General features: G+C 45.4%; 2 protein-coding genes across 3 annotated transcripts; both read left to right on the forward strand.

The window, feature by feature from the left end:
* The first annotated feature begins 14 nt into the window (after positions 1-14).
* LOC122130541 (thymus-specific serine protease-like) lies at positions 15-1,750 on the forward strand. Its single transcript, XM_042705248.1, has 2 exons — positions 15-479; positions 667-1,750. Exons 1-2 carry the CDS (start codon positions 237-239, stop codon positions 727-729), a joined length of 306 nt encoding a protein of 101 aa, XP_042561182.1. The 5' UTR covers positions 15-236; the 3' UTR covers positions 730-1,750.
* An 8,685-nt stretch (positions 1,751-10,435) lies between these two features.
* LOC122130543 (homeobox protein meis3-like) lies at positions 10,436-18,058 on the forward strand. Of its 2 annotated transcripts, none has more exons than XM_042705250.1 (13): positions 10,436-10,450; positions 10,686-10,919; positions 11,288-11,390; positions 13,823-13,962; positions 14,343-14,514; positions 14,649-14,699; positions 15,068-15,118; positions 15,265-15,414; positions 15,779-15,887; positions 16,016-16,164; positions 16,942-17,018; positions 17,359-17,417; positions 17,577-17,740. In XM_042705250.1, exons 3-13 carry the CDS (start codon positions 11,379-11,381, stop codon positions 17,723-17,725), a joined length of 1,119 nt encoding a protein of 372 aa, XP_042561184.1. In that variant the 5' UTR covers positions 10,436-10,450; positions 10,686-10,919; positions 11,288-11,378; the 3' UTR covers positions 17,726-17,740. The 2 variants fall into 2 exon arrangements, with proteins under 2 accessions (XP_042561184.1, XP_042561185.1); XM_042705251.1 differs by lacking the exon at positions 10,436-10,450 and adding an exon at positions 17,847-18,058 and having other exon boundaries at positions 10,475-10,919; positions 17,577-17,663.
* Positions 18,059-19,207: the final 1,149 nt, after the last annotated feature.

Consider the following 19,207-nt stretch of genomic DNA (forward strand, 5'->3'; position numbering starts at 1 on the left):
ACTGGAAATGTTACTTGTCTTTTAAAGAAAATAGCAAAGTTTATAATTGCTGCAAATGGAGGATTCTCTGATGAGCGTTATTTTTAAGCACAAAATTATTATTTTAAGCAAAAATCACTATGTCTCACTTGTCTAAATGTCTTGACTATATTTTGGATTCATTCTGCACCTTATTTGATGGATAAAAAGTTGGGTTTCCGTGGGTGATTCCAAAGCAGGAACGGTAGTGTGTGTATATGTGTAATGCAAAGGTTATCTATAGTCCTATAGTGAGATTGCCTCTTGTGAGACACCTCCTGAGGCCATCTCTGTCCTCTCCCAACCCAGGAGAGATCGACCCTTGGCATGAACTGAGTGTGACAAGCAATGGCAATTGGATGGACAAGGACCGCGCCATCTACATCAAGGGCACCTCCCACTGTGCTGACATGGAGCCGGAGGAGAAGTCCGACCGCGAGTCGCTGCGAGAGGCCAGGGAGGTGAGGGAGCCAGGGGATACCACAGACCAAAGGGCACCAGATAGTGGAGGGGTCTGAGCAACTCTCAAATCTATTCCTGTCTCCATTCAGATGCCTATTTCTCAGATATTTCTTTCTCTCTTTCTCTCTTTCTTTCTTTCTTTCCTTCCCTCTTTCTTTCCTTCTTTCTTTCTTTCCATGTCCGCAGGAGATTGAGAGGCATGTTGCCATCTGGCTGAAGAGCGCTGCCTGGGAGCTCATGATGCGCTGAGCATTGGTCAGATGGCAGAGGGCGGACGCCAGGATCAGGCTGGCTTGACCACAGCATTTTCTCCGCTGATAGCCTGGCTTTTTAGAAAATGTTGGTCTTTGTACGCAAATGAGTGTGTGTGTTGCCCACTGCTATGTATATGCAGTTGAAAAACATTTCCATGAGAATGCATATAGACTGCGTTAGTGAAAGCTAAAAGCATTCAGAAGTTCCCCCTATTTATTGGTGTTGGGAAGGCCTTTTCTCTAATGACTAACTCAGGTTGCAGCGTTGGTTGGTCTGAAATGATCGAAGGAAACAAATATTTAGAGTGAGAATATCAGCACTTGGCTTTCATACCAGTTATTGTCCTGTATGTTTTCTTATGCCCAGCAGAGGGCGCCATACGCTTGTGTGACTGCATTTCACCTTTCCCAATTCATCCAAATGCGTCAGTGAATCGATAATCTTATCTGAACTACACAGCCACACGTTTCCCACTTACATTACACAAATATTTTAAAATGGACAATTATTTTTAGATGGTGTATTTCATGTAACCGTGTCCATTTTAATAGTGATGACAAATAACAACTCACATTTCTACCACATCTGTTGTGAGGACAGTTCACCACTGATTAAGAGCCCTTATTTCATGCAATGACTACAAGTTATGTGTCTCAGGCTTCATTAAGTGCCGAATCCCAGAGGTACAGTAGCCATGTAGTCTTTGCTCAGATATGACCAGGTCTCGGGAGGTCTTCCCTTTGGTAAACATCTCTTCTGGTGAACAAAAAATAACACATAGCCAATATAAGAACACTTAAAATTGCACCCCAATGTCAGCCTATTTGAAGACTACTGACAATCTGCCATGTTTTAATACGCTCTCTTAGTTTTGTTTCAGTGTGTCTTGGTAAATGTTGAACTATTGGCATGTTAAGAGCATCTGCAGACTATGTTAGTTTCTCACAATTAACGCATGTCTGTGTAAGGTAGAGTGTGTTGGAGTGTCAGTGTGCATAGTAAACTCTTAACTGCAGTTGTCTTGGTGTCTTGGACATTATTTGTAGTGATATGTGTGTTTGTGTGTGTGTGTGTGTGTGTGTGTTTGTGTGTGTGTGTGTGTGTGAGTGTGCGTGTGTTTGTGAGTGTGCGTGTGTGAGTGTGTGTGTGAGTGTGTGTGTGTGTTTGAGTGTGTGTGAGTGTGTGTGTGTGTGTGTGAGGTGGGGGGGGGGGGGGGATGATAGAGGGAAGAGGGAGTGTGTGTCCCAGGGCCATCTGTTTCTCTCAGGGGCGGAGACATGATTGTGTGTTTGTGTATGTGTGTGTGAGTGTGTGTGTGTGTGTAGAGTGACCTGTTTCTGGGTATACATTTCTTTATGAAAAAGACGGAGAGGGAAATATGTCTATGTGTGTTAAAAAGAGAGAGAAATGTGTCTGTGTGTATGGTAGACCTCTCTCTTTCTCTCTCTCTCTCTCTATCTCTCTCTCCCTCTCTATCTCTCTTTCTCTCTATCACCCCCTCTCTTTGAATGTGTGTATGTGTGTGGGGAGGGTGGGTGGGGTCTCCTGCCATTCAGCCCTGCCCACCACTGATTGATGATCTTCACTCCCCTGGGGTCATACAGGTCATGACCTCCCTACACTGACCTCCCCACTGAGAGCCCCATCACCCGCCCTCCTCTCCTAACACACACACACACACACACACACACACACACACACACACACACGCTCATTCGGTGAAGACATCACACACACATCTCACATATGGACTAACCCCTTGTTACAACAACCTTATAGCTCATTTGCACAACCACTCCTTCACACATGCCCACCCCTAAACACTAAACCATTCACACACACTTTGTGGCTCTTTAGCAGCGGTTGTAATGTCCATTTGAACACTCACACAGGCACACTCATTCCCATTTCCCTATTTCACAGTGTCTGCTGAATACAGCAAGAGGATAGAATCTGTGTAAGTGACACTGAAATGAACTCCTCATTTTAACCTGTGTAGTTGGGTTTGAATGCACCTACCTCATCTGTTGATGTAGCGGGGAATAGCACTGAAACAAGAGCCCTGTCTGTGTTTGAAGGATGCAGGTAGAAGAAGTGTGGTTGTGAGAGGATTCTTCTGGGTTGCCTGGGGACACCTATGTGTGCTAAGGAACATCACCGTGGCTGAGGGGATCCCTGAGGGGGGGGGGGGGTGCTCATGGCCCAAGGTACAGCATGGGTGTCCAGTTGTCAGGAGTTGTGAATGCATGCAGTGCTCTTCATGATATAAGGGTAGAGCTACGGGAAGAAGTCACAGCCCACGATAAACCTCAACAATCAGTGGGAAAGAGAAATGGCTGCTGGAGTTGACTGATCTCAGAACTGTGTACGTTGGTTTCTGAAGAAACAGCACCTCAGATTTCAAACAGACTCCCTGCTCCTGTGTGACAATCGTTGCTCCTCAGATGTAAAACCATTAAAGATTTTCCGGCCTCCACGGGGATGGCTGTGGAGAAGCCAGATCCACCCCAGATGATCTGTGGACATGACTGAAGCGTGTCTGGGAAGCAGCTCCCTCAGGTCCTGAATAATCTCCATGAGAGGATGTCAAGACAGTGAGGAGGTCATGAAGGCTAGCAGAACTGCTGACCAAACCCTTGCTCAGTAACCATTCTTTTCTCCGAGATTATCACAAGAAGAACTGTTCTCTATAACCACCAGTGTGTGTTTTACAGAGACTGTGTGTAACATCTGATTGGCAGCATATTCATGCAAACACTGTCTAATCCTGTGGTTCCATGCATCCATGTCCACCGCCATCTCACTCCTAACCACATCACTGTGCACCTCTCCTTCCGTCTCTAGACCTCTTCCTGATCACACACACACTGTGTTCTTGGTCATTCGGTCAAGAGAGTTTGGTATTTGCATGTAGCACACATTGCCTTAACACTTCCTATGATGCCCTGATGCTATTTATCTTCATGGACTCTACAGATTCATGTATCACCCACCCACTCCCAGACACACACGTAAACACCTACACACACACACAGAGAGAGAGGTGCACACACACTTACACACACACAGAGAGAGAGGGGCACACACTATTTTAAACATAAACATGGCAGGTGACATTCAATCATAAAAAGGAAAGCACAGATTTCACTCTGGCATGCAAAAAAGTAGCACAGCTATTAAACAGAATGGTGAAGCACATTTAGCCCCACTCTCTCTCTCTCTCTTGCTTTCTTTCTCTCTTGCTCTCTCCTTCCTCCCTGTCTCCTTCTTCAATCTCCCCTGTTCTCCCTCCTCCTTTCCCCATCTCCTCATCCTTTTTCTCCATCTCTCCCTTCCACTCTCTCTCTCTCTCTCTCTCTCTTTCTCTCTCTCTCTCTCCCTCTCTCCCTCACTTCTCGCCAGCTCCCCTGATCAATGAGCAAGTGCCAGAGCCACAACTATTAATCAGGGCCTATCGGCTATCTGTCTCCCCCAACAACCAATCACAGTGGCCCGACAGCTGGCTCATGACAAATGGAGCAGGGAGGGGGCAGACTGGGGTGGGGGTGGGGGTAGGAGTGGGGGTAGGGGTGCAGAGAGAGGCCCAGTTTATCTGATCTTAGCCAGGTCACAGTACTACAGCACTTACAGATGACTCCAGAGGCTGAGTGAAAACACACCCCAAACCCCCGCCCTCAAAACACACACACACACACACACACACATGTGTCTGTATCAACACATACAAAAATTCACAAACATGCTCGAGCATCACAACACAAATGTTAACACAATTATTAAAAAGGCAGTCCCATTTCACCCCTGCTTGAGGAGCCTTTAGTATTTCTTGTGGTTGCTGCTGGGAACTGCAATACTATACATTAGTTATTATAAATCAAAAATGGACTCTTCTGTACTGTAGGAATGCATATTTAATTGAGGAGGCTAGCGTTGAGCAATATAACAGGGGCTTGGCACTATGTACAATTTTAAAGATGTGAAAAAAATGAAAGTGAGAACTACTGGGAAACAGATCATTCCCAGATCCTTCCCAGATCCTTCCCACCTCCGCTGAAAGCCTTTATTTTGATATAATATACCAAATGGGGTGCAACACTGATGTGACTGAAAGTGTTACACAGTAGTTCTGGTTCACGTTTTAAACACAAAGACACCCCTAATGTAATAATGACAATACTGTTGGAAACGACCCCAACTGCATCCTCTAGATATCTGCAAATAAGACAAGCAATTAAAGGCAAACATTCCTAGACTTTTGTGACTGTATTTTACTTGTTCATGACATGCCTTTATGGACGTAATACTAATGCCACACTTTCAACCCGTCTCTTTTCTCTCATTTTTTATTTGAATCTTTCTTTCTTTGCTTTCTTTCTGTATTTTCTTTTTTTTCTTTCCTACTTTCTTTTCTTCTTCTCATGAATTATTTGATTCTTTCTCACAGTTACAGCCAAGACCACACACTTGCTCAGGTTTTTGTTGTGGTAAGTTGTGCGCCCTATTTCAGCCCAGCCCATCCAGCTGAAAGAAAGACTAGCCTGTAGCGCCTACTGGGTAGGGCGGCTTCAATGGTGAGACTGTTAGTGTTGGTCTTCTGGCAGGGCAGCAGGCCTACGTGATGCAGAGCAGCTCCTCCACTGGATTTATGGCTCTTCTTGCCTCGCATCTCTCCTTTGCCCCCCTTGCTTACCACCTCTCCCTCCCTCCCTCCCTCCCTCCCTCCCTCTGTCCTTCCTCACATCTGTCCATCCATCATTCCCATGGCCGGCGGAAGGAGATTAATCCCTTCTTCCCATCCTTCACTCCTGTGGACAGATGAGAGAAGGAGGGAGGGAGGAGAGGAGAGGGGGAGGAGAGGGGAGCTTTGGATTACTTTCTCATAACATTGTAAAAAGAAAAACGCTATCATATTACATGCAATGTATGCCCATACATTACCAGTCACCATCAAGGCATAATCATGCCCATACATTAGCAGTCACCATCAAGGCATAATCTCACAGAGGACCATAGCAAGGCATGTGTGTGTGTGTGACAAAGTGAGCGGAGTGTGTGAAGAGCACTGTTTAGTGTGCAGTGCAGTAAGTGTGTGCTTGAATACTGATGCTTTATTTATAAATGCATCATTTTCTTCTAGTGATGAGCATGTTGACATCCATTAGACACTCAGATTATGGGTTTCTGCCTCTCAGTAAACTTAGAACTCGTCCTTAAACCCACATTCAACCTTGGGACGTATCTACGGAGCATCATTCCACATCAGCAGCTAATATTAACTCAATAAAGCGCCACACAATATCCCCAGGTTAACAGCATGCAACATACAGTGTGCTGGCTGCCGGGCTGACAACAAGCATCAATCAATGAAAGGACACACCAGCCCTGGACGGGCCTGGCACGCTGCCAAGGCAGAGGATTGGGTTTCATGAGTATCACATCTCAGAGAGCGGCGGGCGCAGACCCCACATCCAGCCAGAGCTCACGTGAACCTAACACACCGGCCCTGTGTCAATATCCTGCAAGACGTCAACATTACACCTGCTTGTGCTGAACCGGTCAAGTGTTAGTGTTCGTGTTGTTCACCTCTTTCACAACACAATGAGAAGTCTTTAGCGCCAGGATCTAATTGCCTCCGCAGTGAAAGTCTTGGTGTGTGTGTGTGTGTCTGCATGCATGCCAGGCTGCTCTATGGGAAGCGTGGGGTTGAAAGAGCAGAGCATCCCCAGGGCCAAAAGGGCAGAATTCAGCTAGTCTGAATCCTCTCTCTCTCTCTCTCTCTGTACCTTTTATTTTTTCCCTCTTCTCTCTATCTCCTCCCTTCTTCCCTCTCTCCTTTTCCTTTCCACACAGAGTGACAGGTAGATTAAAGGGTGTGATAGATGCCCCTCTCTGTATCTCCCTCTCGCCATCTCCTCCCTCTCTCTCTCCCTCTATCTATCACGGGGGCTGCTGTAATTGCCGGCTGTGTTTGGGCTGGCCACTGCAAGCCTCCATCCATCTCCTTAATAACAAACAGTCAGGGAAACGGATGGAGCTTGGCTCTGAGTTAATCTCCATCTGTAAGGAGACCAGCAGAGGGTGGTGTGTGTGTGTGTGTGTGTGGTGTGTGTGTGTGCGTGTGTGGTGTGTGTGTGTGTGTGCGTGTGTGGGTGTGGGTGTGGGTGTGTGTGTGAGGAGAGAGAGAGAGAGAGACCGAGAGAGAGTATGTTGTATATTTGGTGTGTGTGTGTGTTATGTGTGTGTGTGTGAAAAAGACGGCAGAAAGGAGAGTAGTTTCTGTTTTCTTTTCAAAAATGAGAATTAAGAATAAGAATGGGAGAAACGATGTCATTAAGGGAGAATTAAGAATATAGAATAGGAGAAATGATGTCATTAAGAGAGTAGGTGAGAAGGTAGTTCCTTATTCTGGTAGATAGAAATAAACAAAGAACCGTCCAAGAGGAGGAGAACACAGAGAATCGCTCTCTGGCAGTTTCTAGCTTTCAGATATCTTGGACAGAGACAGCAAGAGAGAGGAAGGCCTACCATGCAGTGTGTATGAGAGAGAGAGAGAGACAGAGAGAGACAGAGAGAGAGAAAGAAAGAGGGATACAGCGAGTGGAATAGAGGACGATGATGGATATTTACGAGCACAGAGGCCAGGCAACACAGAAACTGGAGAGGTGCACCCTTGTAAAAAAGCACTTCTCTCTCTCTTTCTCTCTCTCTCCCTCTCTCTCTCTTTCCCTCTCTCTTCCCTTTGCAGAAAGGCCACTGTGAGGGGGCACCCCTTTCTTTTGGAGGCTCTCCTGCTCATAAGGTAACCAGAGGGTCACTGTGGCCATTTACACTTTATGACTGAGACAAGCACAGGCCTGGGTCATCAAGGTTACTTTAGACAAGGGCAACAGGAGTGGATGGATGCCCTGAGTCAGGGTGTAGCAGCCTAGCGCTCTGCAGCTGGGAGTGGGGCTGTAGGCCTGCGTAGGAGACCTCTGGGTTGGTAGGTTTAGATTGATTTGATTAAAACACTAATGGCTTTTCTCTGTGCAGCTGGGAATTGATTGTGATTTTGCATCCCTCTGTCAACCTGCGAAAGCTGCTGACGTGTGGCTCTGCTGTGGGGTTTTGACAAGATCCCAGACGAATGATTGGTGTCATCAGAATGTGGTTCCTTTGGCAGTTGCTGAAACATTTACTTTACGGACGGGCGTATATCCGTCCGGTCATTTGCGATAATCGATAATATGAATTGGTTATTCCTTCTGATTGGAGCAATGTCAACTTCTTGATCTGTGGCATGTGCTAACTAATGGCAGAAATGGAGGTTTCTCCCAGAGGGACCCATGGTCACACATTCCTACTTATCGGAAGCCAGGACAGGGGGGGGTGCTGAAGAGGCAGAAGAGGTGAACTATGCATGCCTGTCCCATTGGGGCGTATTTATCACATATAGATCTATAAAACATGCTGGAACTCTCTTAGTCAGTCCCCTGGAGGAGCTTGTATGCAGATTTGTTTTCAGGCTAGTGACCAGGCCTTGTGAGCTCATTAGAGCTATCAGGTTTGGAGAAGGACTGAGGGTGACCCCAGGGTGGATAGACCCAGTGGAAGGAGCCTACATGTGTGGCTACTGGATTTAGGCATGACAGCCCCGGTCACTGGCTAACACTAGTCATATTGAAAAAGGACATGGTTACCATTAAGCAACAGTGACTTCATTATTCTAGTGGAATAATATTTACTGCAAGTATTTGCTCAGTAGTTGCTCAGCAATGAAGCATTAGGCATTTGGACATCTCCCCAACATTTACAGTAGCCCTTAAGAACTATGCATTACAATAACAGTATTCTGAACAGTATGGTCATAGTTATGCTGAATGCATCCTACAAAGGGATGGACAAGAAGAATGTTCAGCGTTCATACATGTTAGAATAGTCAACGATAAACAAGAAGAATGTTCAGCGTTCATACATGTTAGAATAGTCAACGATAAACAGTCTTAACTCTTATACACAGAAACATTCTCATCAAAGAGTTGGATGCCTACATATCAGTTCCATTTTAAGAGCTGATTTTTTTGACATGAGGGTTGATTCTGTTATCACTTTCTCAGTAATTCATAGGGGACATCAAAGACCACACTGTCCACATCTCCTATTTTCCATGTTCTAGAACATCCTCCTGGCCTGTCTCCTTGGCTGACACAGGAGCACAAACACCGTGACTTTGACCCTTTCAGATGAACAGTAAGTGGTGGCGGATGAGCCCAGCTGTAACTGACAAACAAGCATATAAAGCCAGTGACACTCTAAATAACGCACCCTCCTGGCATTAAATGGCCTAATGACACAGTAGGGGCCCTTATGTCAAATCTCACTATTAAACACTTAAAGTGCACATACACTACACCCTCTGAATACACACAAACACACACATGAGTGGATCCAGCTGATGAATTTGACTAGTGCTTCAGTTAAACTTTTTACCAAAACCAATACCCAACTATTATGCAAACCTTTTGAAATGTATTTTGGGGCTGTTGCACCAGCCTGCACCTGCTAAGGAATAGGATTAGCCTGTATGTGTCCTCATCAAACTGGAGAAGTTACAGGATGAGGAAATAACACATTACTACGTGAATTGACAGAGCGACGTTCCATTGACATCCTCAGTTGGTTCGCTGTAAGATCTCTTTCTGGCTGTGATCATTACTATTAGGAATGACCCTCCCGCCGTGTTTAAAGGCTGCAGGTTGGTTGATGTTGCGGTGGTCGCTAGTTGCGCCTCTGTCATGCTGACCACCGCCCACAGCGAGCTTCGGTCCCAGCCCAGCGTGCCTGACAATGCTCAGCGATTGAAGTGCCGGCCTCCTGTGAGTATCTCCCGGCAGGTGGGGGCCAAGAGAAACGTTTTGAATAATTATTATATCACTTAAGGGTAATTTACAACACAAGACCCAAGTTTGGTCCTCTGAAGAGCTGTGAAAGTTTTTATTTACTCTCTTTGTAATTCACGCAAAAGCACTGTTAACATACGTATTCTAATTAAGAAGCATTTTTTTCTACTCTACAATTGAATGAATCTTGACACCTTTATCATAAAAAGAAGTGACAGAAACAACGAATGCATTACCACATGGAGATGTCGAAAAGTATTACTGATGTAACACAACAACAATAAAACATTATTACGGTTGTCACTGGTCTTTGTTGGGGTGTCTAATTGGATATTGAGAGTTATTTATGATTTCGCTGTAGCCTAGTCCACCATGTAGGGTAATTAAGATAAAACAAATTAAGGCCTAAGATATGCCTGTGTATTGCAGTACAGTTGAATCTAAAATTGATAATCCAATAGGGGACTAAGAGACTGTTCGGCGGGGACAGTCTACTATTGCTAATAGTGAAAAGAACGAATAAATAATAGGCTATAACGACTGACGAGGACAAGGCTTTAGTCCATACTAACGCATTTTACTTCGTACTAACCGAGGAGTATGAGTACATATGCTATAACAGGACACTGTCGATGTACGCTAGTGGAGGATGCAAGCATCGAGAACAACAGATGCACATTGTAGCTTAGTTATGGTAGAGACCAATAAAAGATCGCACTGTCCAAGCCAATAGAATATGCTGACCTCAGGAATACGCGACACAATACTCGGGAATAGGTCAGGATGATGCCATATAAAAGTATGGTGTGGCTGTGGTTTCTCGACAGATATAGGAGGTAAGGATGCGTTCGTCTGTGTGTGTGTGTGTGTGTGTGTGCGCGCGCTCCGAGACCGAGAGCGTGCCATTGAGATAAAACGAGGGGGTCTGCGTTTGTAATGCGCGAACGTGTGTGATGAAGAGGTGGGGGGTGAGAGACCCCGTCGTGTTTTGACCCCCCAAACAACTCCAGATCTCAATCTTTCCCTCCATCGACTCTTTTCTATTCCCTCTCCCCTCTCTCTCGCGCGCAGGTTTAAAGCACCATCGCTCATCTCGTGCTGACATATTCCAACTCGTCGCATCGGTCTATGAACATCGGCAACGACCAAAAAAGGACGCCTCTCTACTCGCTTGCCATCTAGCCAGCAGCACGCCGACCTCCGACACACATTCTGTGGATCACTGCGCTATCACGGCCGCAGCCCTTGCAGGATACTCGTGCCACGGCCTGAGAAAGAGCTTGGACAACCCGGATTTCGCTCTCGGTGGGATTTTGTTTGGATTTTTCATGCATATATTGAATTATGTTCCACTCATTTGCTAAATATTTCGTGTTTAAGACATCTTAACCATCACATGCTGTAGCCTACAATTAGCCGCACATAGGCAAAATAAGTTCCTCTTAAATTTGTATTACGATACCGCAGTCTTAAAGTTACTGCTTTTCTGTTACTTACGAGACAGTGTTTACAAGAACTGACATCCAAGGCTATGACAGCACTTAGGTCAGCCTTGAAATAGCTGACCGGTTATTAAGTATTGTCAAAAGACTCCTAAACCAGTTGATGAAGCTCTTGAATTCATTTATGATTTTACTCTGATAGCCGTTAAAGCATCTGTATTATTTTATTAGTGTGGAGAAGTGACAGAACGCCTGCGCCGAAGCGCTGGACTGGCGGATTGGTGTGTCGTCTTCCTCGGTGTGGGACTGACTTCCGTGTCGCATGGATAAGAGGGTAGGTCGACTCCTCATGGAGACCGCCGCATTTTCTTTTGCACATATTACCCTTTTCCCACTAAATGTCGTAGTTTAAATGAAGATGTTTATTTTCTGTGTACGCCAGGATAGTAATGGGGAATAGGGACCATGTGGTAGTACTGTGGGTCATGAATCCCCATCGCCCTAACCCTCCTGTCCTCGCCAGCATCCTATCCCACCTTCCTTAAAGGCAGATAAATAGCCTACCTTGCCTGAGAGGGCCAGGGAAGAATTATTGCACTGAAATTAATTTGAAGTCACTCAGGGGATAATATTTATGCTATCGTTAACATGCCTTATAAAATCCTAACACCGTGTGATAGGATCCAACTATATTTGTCTGTCTAGACAATCTCACCTTCTGTTAAAGAAGCGTACTTTTTCTAGCCTGAAAAACAACCTATAAGCTATACTACAAATAACGTTAAGCAAACGGTGATGTCTGTTGCAAAAGCAACTGCTCAGTGATCTGGTGTAGGGTAGCCTACTGTCGCCAATGGGGGTGCAACTGGCCTATACGGACGACAAATGGACTTGTACGAATTCACAATTTTCACATTAGAATTTGCTGACAAGAATTAAAATGAGAGGTATCAAAGACTATGTGAAGTAGAACGGGGTATAGGGAATTGCTAATAGATCAAGATTGGTGAAGCCGATCCTTAAAACATCTTAAGAAATCTTCATGCCCCCCTTTGTCAATGTTCCACATTTATGGAGAGGCCTATTTCTCCCTTTCCTTATTTTTGTGCTTATTTTTCTCTTCTTTTCTTGTCCTCTCTATCTCTTTCTCATACACACACACTTTTCTTCTTTTTTTGTTTTTTTCTCTCGCTCTCTCTCTCTCTCTCACACACACACACACACACACGAAGAGAGACAGTGTCCTTCCAGAATTATTTTTACACTGGCAACTATCAGTTTGCGTCATGGAGTGGCCACGCTCATTTGTTTTGCTTTGCATATTTGACTTGAAATGTTAAGGAAAGTTAGGACTTCATTTCTCATAACATATTCCAGGAAACCTTATCGTTGCCTTATACATCACCCCTTTTCTAAATTAGTTTCTTCTCATTGAGCCCAAATGTAACCGACGTTTTGGTCTACATGACTGTGTCTACAGCGTATTTTAGACCCGTACATGTAACATTACAAGTGTGTAACATCTAATGTATCTCACCATCTCTTGAGAATATTGTACATAGACTAGAAGAGAATGCAGCTTGGCTAGTTGTTCAATTATGGCCCAAATAACGCATCCATGTAGTTTCAGGGATATATTTGCACGGGAATCTGAGCACCGTTGAAAACCTTGATGCGGTTTTGCGTTCTTATAAAGACGTCTTGGTATTCGTATAAATGAAATACAAATGCAGAGAGGGCAATACAATAGTTATCAATGTTTAAATAAAGTAGTTATCCATGGTAAAGGAAAATAGACGTAATTGTTGACGAAGATTACAGAAAACCTTGTGGACAATTCATTGTTTTTGGATAGAGTGTCTCATCGGAAAAAAAGAATACATTCATAAATACTAATTACTTTTAGGATCTTTCAGTTCTGTCATTACGTTTATGAACCGACCATTATTATTATAAAATCATAATAGTTATTAGAGTCATGTGAAAATGATTGTTGGAAAGTTTTGAGACCGCGGCGCTTTGATGGACCAAAAACAAGCGAGACTTTTTTTTTTTTTACTGCAACCTAACACTGCATGCATTAAGAAGCGCGATATCCGATAGCCGCATGGCGTTTGTGGCGCGGCTTTATAGGAGAAAAACGACAAAACCTCTGAACAGATGGATGTTGTGTTCTCATAGTGATGTGGTATGTTTTCGCCTGAAGGAACGTACTAATGTTTTGCCTTTGGCTCAAATAATGTATATTTGTTTGTATGGTTTTTTTTAAATGTCATGTCAGATCGTGGGAAATAAAGTGTGTGTGTGTGTGTGTGTGTGTGTGTGTGTGTGTGTATGTGTGTGTATGTTCTGCATGTTTACACACGAGACTGGTAGTGAGAGGCAGTTTGTTGTCTGAATATGTCCCAGGGTGGATGTCGCTTTGAGCTCAGAAAAATCGCACATCAAAGGCTGTTGTTTATCAAGGAGGAGAGAAAATTAGCTATTACCCTAAACAGTCCCAGCGTTCTCGCTCTCTCTCTCTCTCTCTCTCTCTCTCTCTCTCACACACACACACACACACACACATACACACACACACACACACACACACACACACACACACACACACACATACCATGTTCTGCTAAAAAGAATGATCACAGGTAGTCTATACAAAAAAACAAATATTCAAGCAAAACCATAGTCGAACTAAGCTGCATTTGGTTGTGCACTGTGGATGTGCTTAGGCCTGTATTGTTGATAGTTCTTTCTGCCCTGTTTCAGTATGAGGAGTTGGTGCAGTACCCAGTCTCCGAGGGCATGCAAGTGGGAGGGTATGAAGAGGCGATGAGGTCAATGCCACCCCACCACTATAGCCACACCATCCCTGACTCCCTCAAACACCACCGTGACCAGATCTATGGGTGAGGACCCTCCACTCATTTTACACCGATGTACATTGACAGTAACATCGAGTGAGTTATATAGAACTGCACTGACTGCATGTTAGTTACATGGGTTATGTTGTATGCTAATTAATGAGGCTTGTAGAGGCAAATTGTACACTAATTAACGAGGTTAGTTATTCTGGTCCTAATGTCTTTACTTTGCAGAGCTGTTTGTGTCTTGTGTCTGTGTCTGTCCCATGCACCCACCTCTTTCTGACAGTGTCAACAGAGGCTACTTAAGTGGTTTCATATTGCACTGTGTTGGCATTAACTCTAACTGCAAGTCAAGTATGTATTGCATTCTCACTCTATGTGTGTGTGTGTGTGTATGTGTGTGTGTGTGTGTGTGTGTGTAGCCACCCTCTTTTCCCTTTGTTGGCCTTGGTGTTTGAGAAGTGTGAGCTGGCCACCTGTTCACCCCGAGACTCCTCACTCTCAGTACCGCCCCATTTCGCGGGCCTCACCAATCATAGCGATGTCTGCTCATCAGAGTCCTTCAATGATGACATCGCAGCATTTGCCAAACAGGTACAGTTGAGAGTATTTGATTGTTTTTGCCGCTATATAAATAAAATTGAATTGAATTGAATGCTTCAGTGCTCAAACAAACGTATCGATAGTGGAATGAAATATTTGTAATGAAAGATCTGTTGCATTTTCAGATTCGTTCAGAGAAGCCAATTTTTTCAACAAATCCTGAACTGGATAGTCTGGTAAGTTAGGCACACATCACACACACACACACACACACACACACACACACACACACACACACACACACACACACACACACACACACACACACACACACACACACACACACACACACACACACACACACACACACACACACACACACACACATTAGCATACAGGCAAGCACACTGACACACTCTTATGGCACAGTGCCACACAGCAATTAATGAACTGAACACTCCCTTAATGATCTCTCTGTAATAAATGTATGATCTCAATTATTCATTTCACAAGCAGTTTAACATCCTGTAATAATCCTGAAGCCTCCCCTCCTCTGATGAATGATCAGTCGTGTTGCATATGCTCCCTGTTTGTCTCAAATTAGATGATCCAGGCCATCCAGGTTTTGCGCTTCCACTTGCTGGAGTTGGAGAAGGTATGCTTTTAAACTGTCTAGCATGGGTCTTCCAGTAGGTTTGACCTATATAGTCCACATATTGATGCGTATTGTTATTTGGCGATAGCACTGTGTTTGATGTCTTCCTCGCACTTCATGTGTGGATTTTCCCTGTGCCCCTCCAGGTGCATGAACTCTGCGATAACTTCTGCCATCGGTACATCACCTGTCTGAAGGGCAAGATGCCCACTGATTTGGTGCTGGAGGACCGTGAGGGCGGGTCGAAGTCTGACATGGAGGATTTTACTGGGTCATGCACAAGTCTGTCAGAACAGGTGTGTAGGTTTGGAGATTTCATTGGCTTATATTTTGTATATGGCTTCTGGTCCTCACAGTAAAGGTGTTTGGAATAACAGTTTCCCTCCTCTCTCTCTCCTCCTTCCCATCTTCTTGTTGTTCTCTCCTCTCCTCTCCTCTCCTCTCCTCTCCTCTCCTCTCCTCTCTTCTCCTCCCCTCCCCTCCCCTCCCCTCCCCTCCCATCTCCTCTCCTCTCCTCTCCTCTCCTCTCCTCTCCTCCCCTCCCATCCCCTCTCCTCTCCTCTCCTCTCCTCTCCTCTCCTCCCCTCCCATCTCCTCTCCTCTCCTCTCCTCTCCTCTCCTCTCCTCTCCACTCCTCTCCTTCTCCCTGTCTCTGTGTAGAACCAGTCTTGGTTGCGGGACCCAGATGATTGTGGCTCCACCCCCTCAGGTACTCCCGGCATATCCTGTGGTTTAGCCTCCCACAGCACTGACAACTGCAGCGATGCAGGTACCCATTCATCTCTCTCTGTCTCTCTCTCTCTCTGTCTGTCTGTTTTTCTTTACCTCTCTCGTTCTCTACCTTTCTCTCATACAAACCCCCCCTCCCTCTCATCCCATGTCTGCTCCCCTCTCCAGGAGACGGTTTGGATGGTGGGATGGCCTCGCCCAGCACCGGGGAGGAGGATGAGACGGACAGAGATCGGAGGAGTAGCAACAAGAAGAGAGGCATCTTCCCCAAAGTGGCCACCAACATCATGAGAGCATGGCTTTTCCAGCATCTATCAGTAAGAACTACATCATGAGATCATCTATCAGTAAGAACTACATCATGAGAGCATGGCTTTTCCAGCATCTATCAGTAAGAACTACATCATGAGAGCATCTATCAGTAAGATCGACAGCAGAGGCAGCATCGGGGGCAGGGAGAGCAAAGAAAGGGTCATGTTGATCTATGGAGAAATATGGAAGACAACCACAGCAAAGAGGCTGTTTGGTAGAGTAGACTGAGTTAACCCGTCTGCAAAGGAGATATTCACGGAGCATGCTAGCGGGTTCATGTGAAGCCTGAACCAGGCTAGATCCTAGATCCTGTAGGTGGGCTAATGAGCTACCGGTAATTAGCACTTGATGAAGCAGCTCGGATGACTGCTGTATCGCAGCGAATTAAAAATACATGACATGCGCCAGAGGGCAGGTCCTCTGTCTAAGGTCGTGTCTGCCCTGTATCCTGTTCATGTCCTCCTCGTGAGACAGATCACACAACACATTTCAAACGGAGTCAGGTGGATGTGTTTGGGGACACGCTGTCCCAGTACTTACTCTGTGGTGAAACAACGGCATGGTTTCCGAGTGCACGTCTCTGACCTCCATTCCATTCCATTACTTTACATGATTCAAGCAGAGCTCACTGCACTGCAAGCTCCAAGTGAAAAATTATTTGAGTTCAGGATGATATTACATGAAGTAGGCCTTAGAAAGATAGATATAATAATAACATTTCAGCAGTACCACGTTGTATAATAATTACAAATCTAATATTTATGCTTGTTGTTCCATCATAGCATCCGTACCCATCAGAGGAACAGAAGAAACAGCTAGCGCAAGACACCGGGCTCACCATCCTCCAGGTTAACAACTGGTCAGTTCTTCAATCAATAATCAATGAAAAACCTGTTTTCTATTAGAGAGTTCTCCTCACCAGTAATAATTATCCACTCTGACCCAATCAATAGTGATAAATCAATTATCACATAGAGATCAATATTCATTTTGTTGTAATGAGGATTTATGTTGCCCTGGGAAGAAGTTATAAACGGAGAGGTCAGCCTTGTTTTGATTTGGTCTCTTTGTCCATTTATTGGCTAATGGATAAAATCCTACCTTTGTATCACTCTAAGAATCAGTTCATTCATTCCCCCACGCCTCTCTCTCTCTCTCTCTCTCTCTCTCTGTCTCTCTCTCTCTCTCGTCATAATCAGGTTTATCAATGCCAGACGCAGAATTGTCCAGCCCATGATTGATCAGTCAAATCGCTCAGGTAACACCACTATAATGTAAAACTTTGTACCAGACAGTATTCATGATGCACTGCTAATCTAGGATATATTTCATGATGCACTGCTAATCTAGGATATATTTCATGATGTACTGCTAATCTAGCATATATTTCATGTTTCTGGTCTTTGCTGTTCCACAGGTCAAGGTACCCCATACAGTCCAGAGGGGGCAGCACTAGGTGGATACCGATTGGATGAACAAGCTCATCTGAGTCTTCGGACTGCAGGTAAGAAACAGCATTTTATAGAAAGAACTGTGAGTTCATGGGCATCCACTGTCCCAATCTGAAACTGAAGTTAGGGTCAACAACACTGGACATGGACAATGGCCTCAGACATGTCCTCTCCTTTCTTCCCCTCCTCTTCCTCTCTATTTCTTCCTCTCTTCCTCCCACACTATCTGTCTATAGGTCTTCAGGGAATGCCCTCTCTGGCTGCTGACTACCCCGGGGCTCTGCTGTCTCAGCCTGGCTACTCCCATGCCCCCACGCTGCACCCGTACCCCGGACCCCATCCAGCCATGCTGCTGCACCCCCCACCCCACCCCCACACCCACCCACACCCCCACCCCCACCCAGCCGAGCCTCTCTTAGGACAAAGCCTGGACATTCATGCCCATTAACCAATCGAAGAGGAGAGGGGCTGAGACATGTGGCAGACATACACTGACAGTGTCCACCCTCCTCTTCCCCGCCATGACACAGAGACAGAACTGCACCCTGCCGCAGCACCAGGGACTGTGACAGTGACCGTGACAGTGACAGTACGTGTTTCAACACACCACCTCATGTACTTATTCAACACAGCTGCTGCTGACTGCATCAACAACACAGACATGCCTGCCACCCATGCTCTTAGCCGAGGGATGCTCACTCCATTCTGCCCATCCAACGGTGTCTCCACTGTGCCCTCTGTGCTATGCCCGCTCAACCTCAGTCACCGTGAGGTGAGGTGTCTCTCAGGGTCCTGGTAGCCTTGCCCACTGCTACTGAGACCTCTCCATCACTCAGCACAGAGGAGGTAGTGAGCGCTCATCTCCCACAGTCCCACGGCTCTTAGCCCATATCCTTACCTACTGTATCCTCGCTGCTGAAAACACCCTTTTATAAACCTTGACTTGAATTTCACCCGAGTGCAGACACACAGACACACACACACACACACACACACACACACACACACACACACACACACACACACACACACACACACACACACACACACACACACACACACACACACACACACACACACACACTCACACACACACACACACACATTCATATGTCTTCCTATGGCCTTGAGGCTTGATACGGCCTCCGCAGTTGTGTAGTGCTTCCTCTGACACTTCCCCTTCTCTGTGGCCTCACCACAAGGCCTTGTCCTCAGAAGCGTGAGTTCGTCAGCGCTGTAGCTGGATGGACTGATGGAGAGGACGGACACACACCGACCGGACGCTCGCCACCGTCCGCCCTCCATTTGGAAACGAACAGTGCTGTGCTAACTCAATGTAGCTTTGAAACCAATGTGGTGCTTTAGCCTGGCAACCTTCAAAGATGGCGGAGCATTGGGAGTCCATCCACTAGCCCTTTTACAGCCATCCTCTGATCTGATGTCTTCCCACCTGGAGTTACAGTTCTTTTATGTTTAGCATCTTAGCTGTTGCCATCACTCACATCCACCCAGCTTACCTTATTTAATTGAATCTTTTAAAACTTTAAATGTTGTTTTTTGTTGACTTTATTTTTGTATTTATGTATTTCAGTGAATA

This window comes from Clupea harengus, unplaced genomic scaffold, assembly GCF_900700415.2.
Source record: "Clupea harengus unplaced genomic scaffold, Ch_v2.0.2, whole genome shotgun sequence".
In the NCBI taxonomy this organism is placed as follows: domain Eukaryota; kingdom Metazoa; phylum Chordata; class Actinopteri; order Clupeiformes; family Clupeidae; genus Clupea; species Clupea harengus.

Excerpts from the sequence above, each read along its gene's own strand:
- LOC122130543 (XM_042705251.1), top strand. Across the intron at positions 14,700-15,067 it reads ATCCTGAACTGGATAGTCTG|ATGATCCAGGCCATCCAGGT; the intron begins GTAAGTTAGGCA and ends GTCTCAAATTAG. Across the intron at positions 15,888-16,015 it reads TGACAACTGCAGCGATGCAG|GAGACGGTTTGGATGGTGGG; the intron begins GTACCCATTCAT and ends TCCCCTCTCCAG.
- LOC122130541 (XM_042705248.1), top strand. The coding sequence starts at position 237 with ATGTGTAATGCAAAGGTTATCTATAGTCCTATAGTGAGATTGCCTCTT. Across the intron at positions 480-666 it reads CGCTGCGAGAGGCCAGGGAG|GAGATTGAGAGGCATGTTGC; the intron begins GTGAGGGAGCCA and ends CCATGTCCGCAG.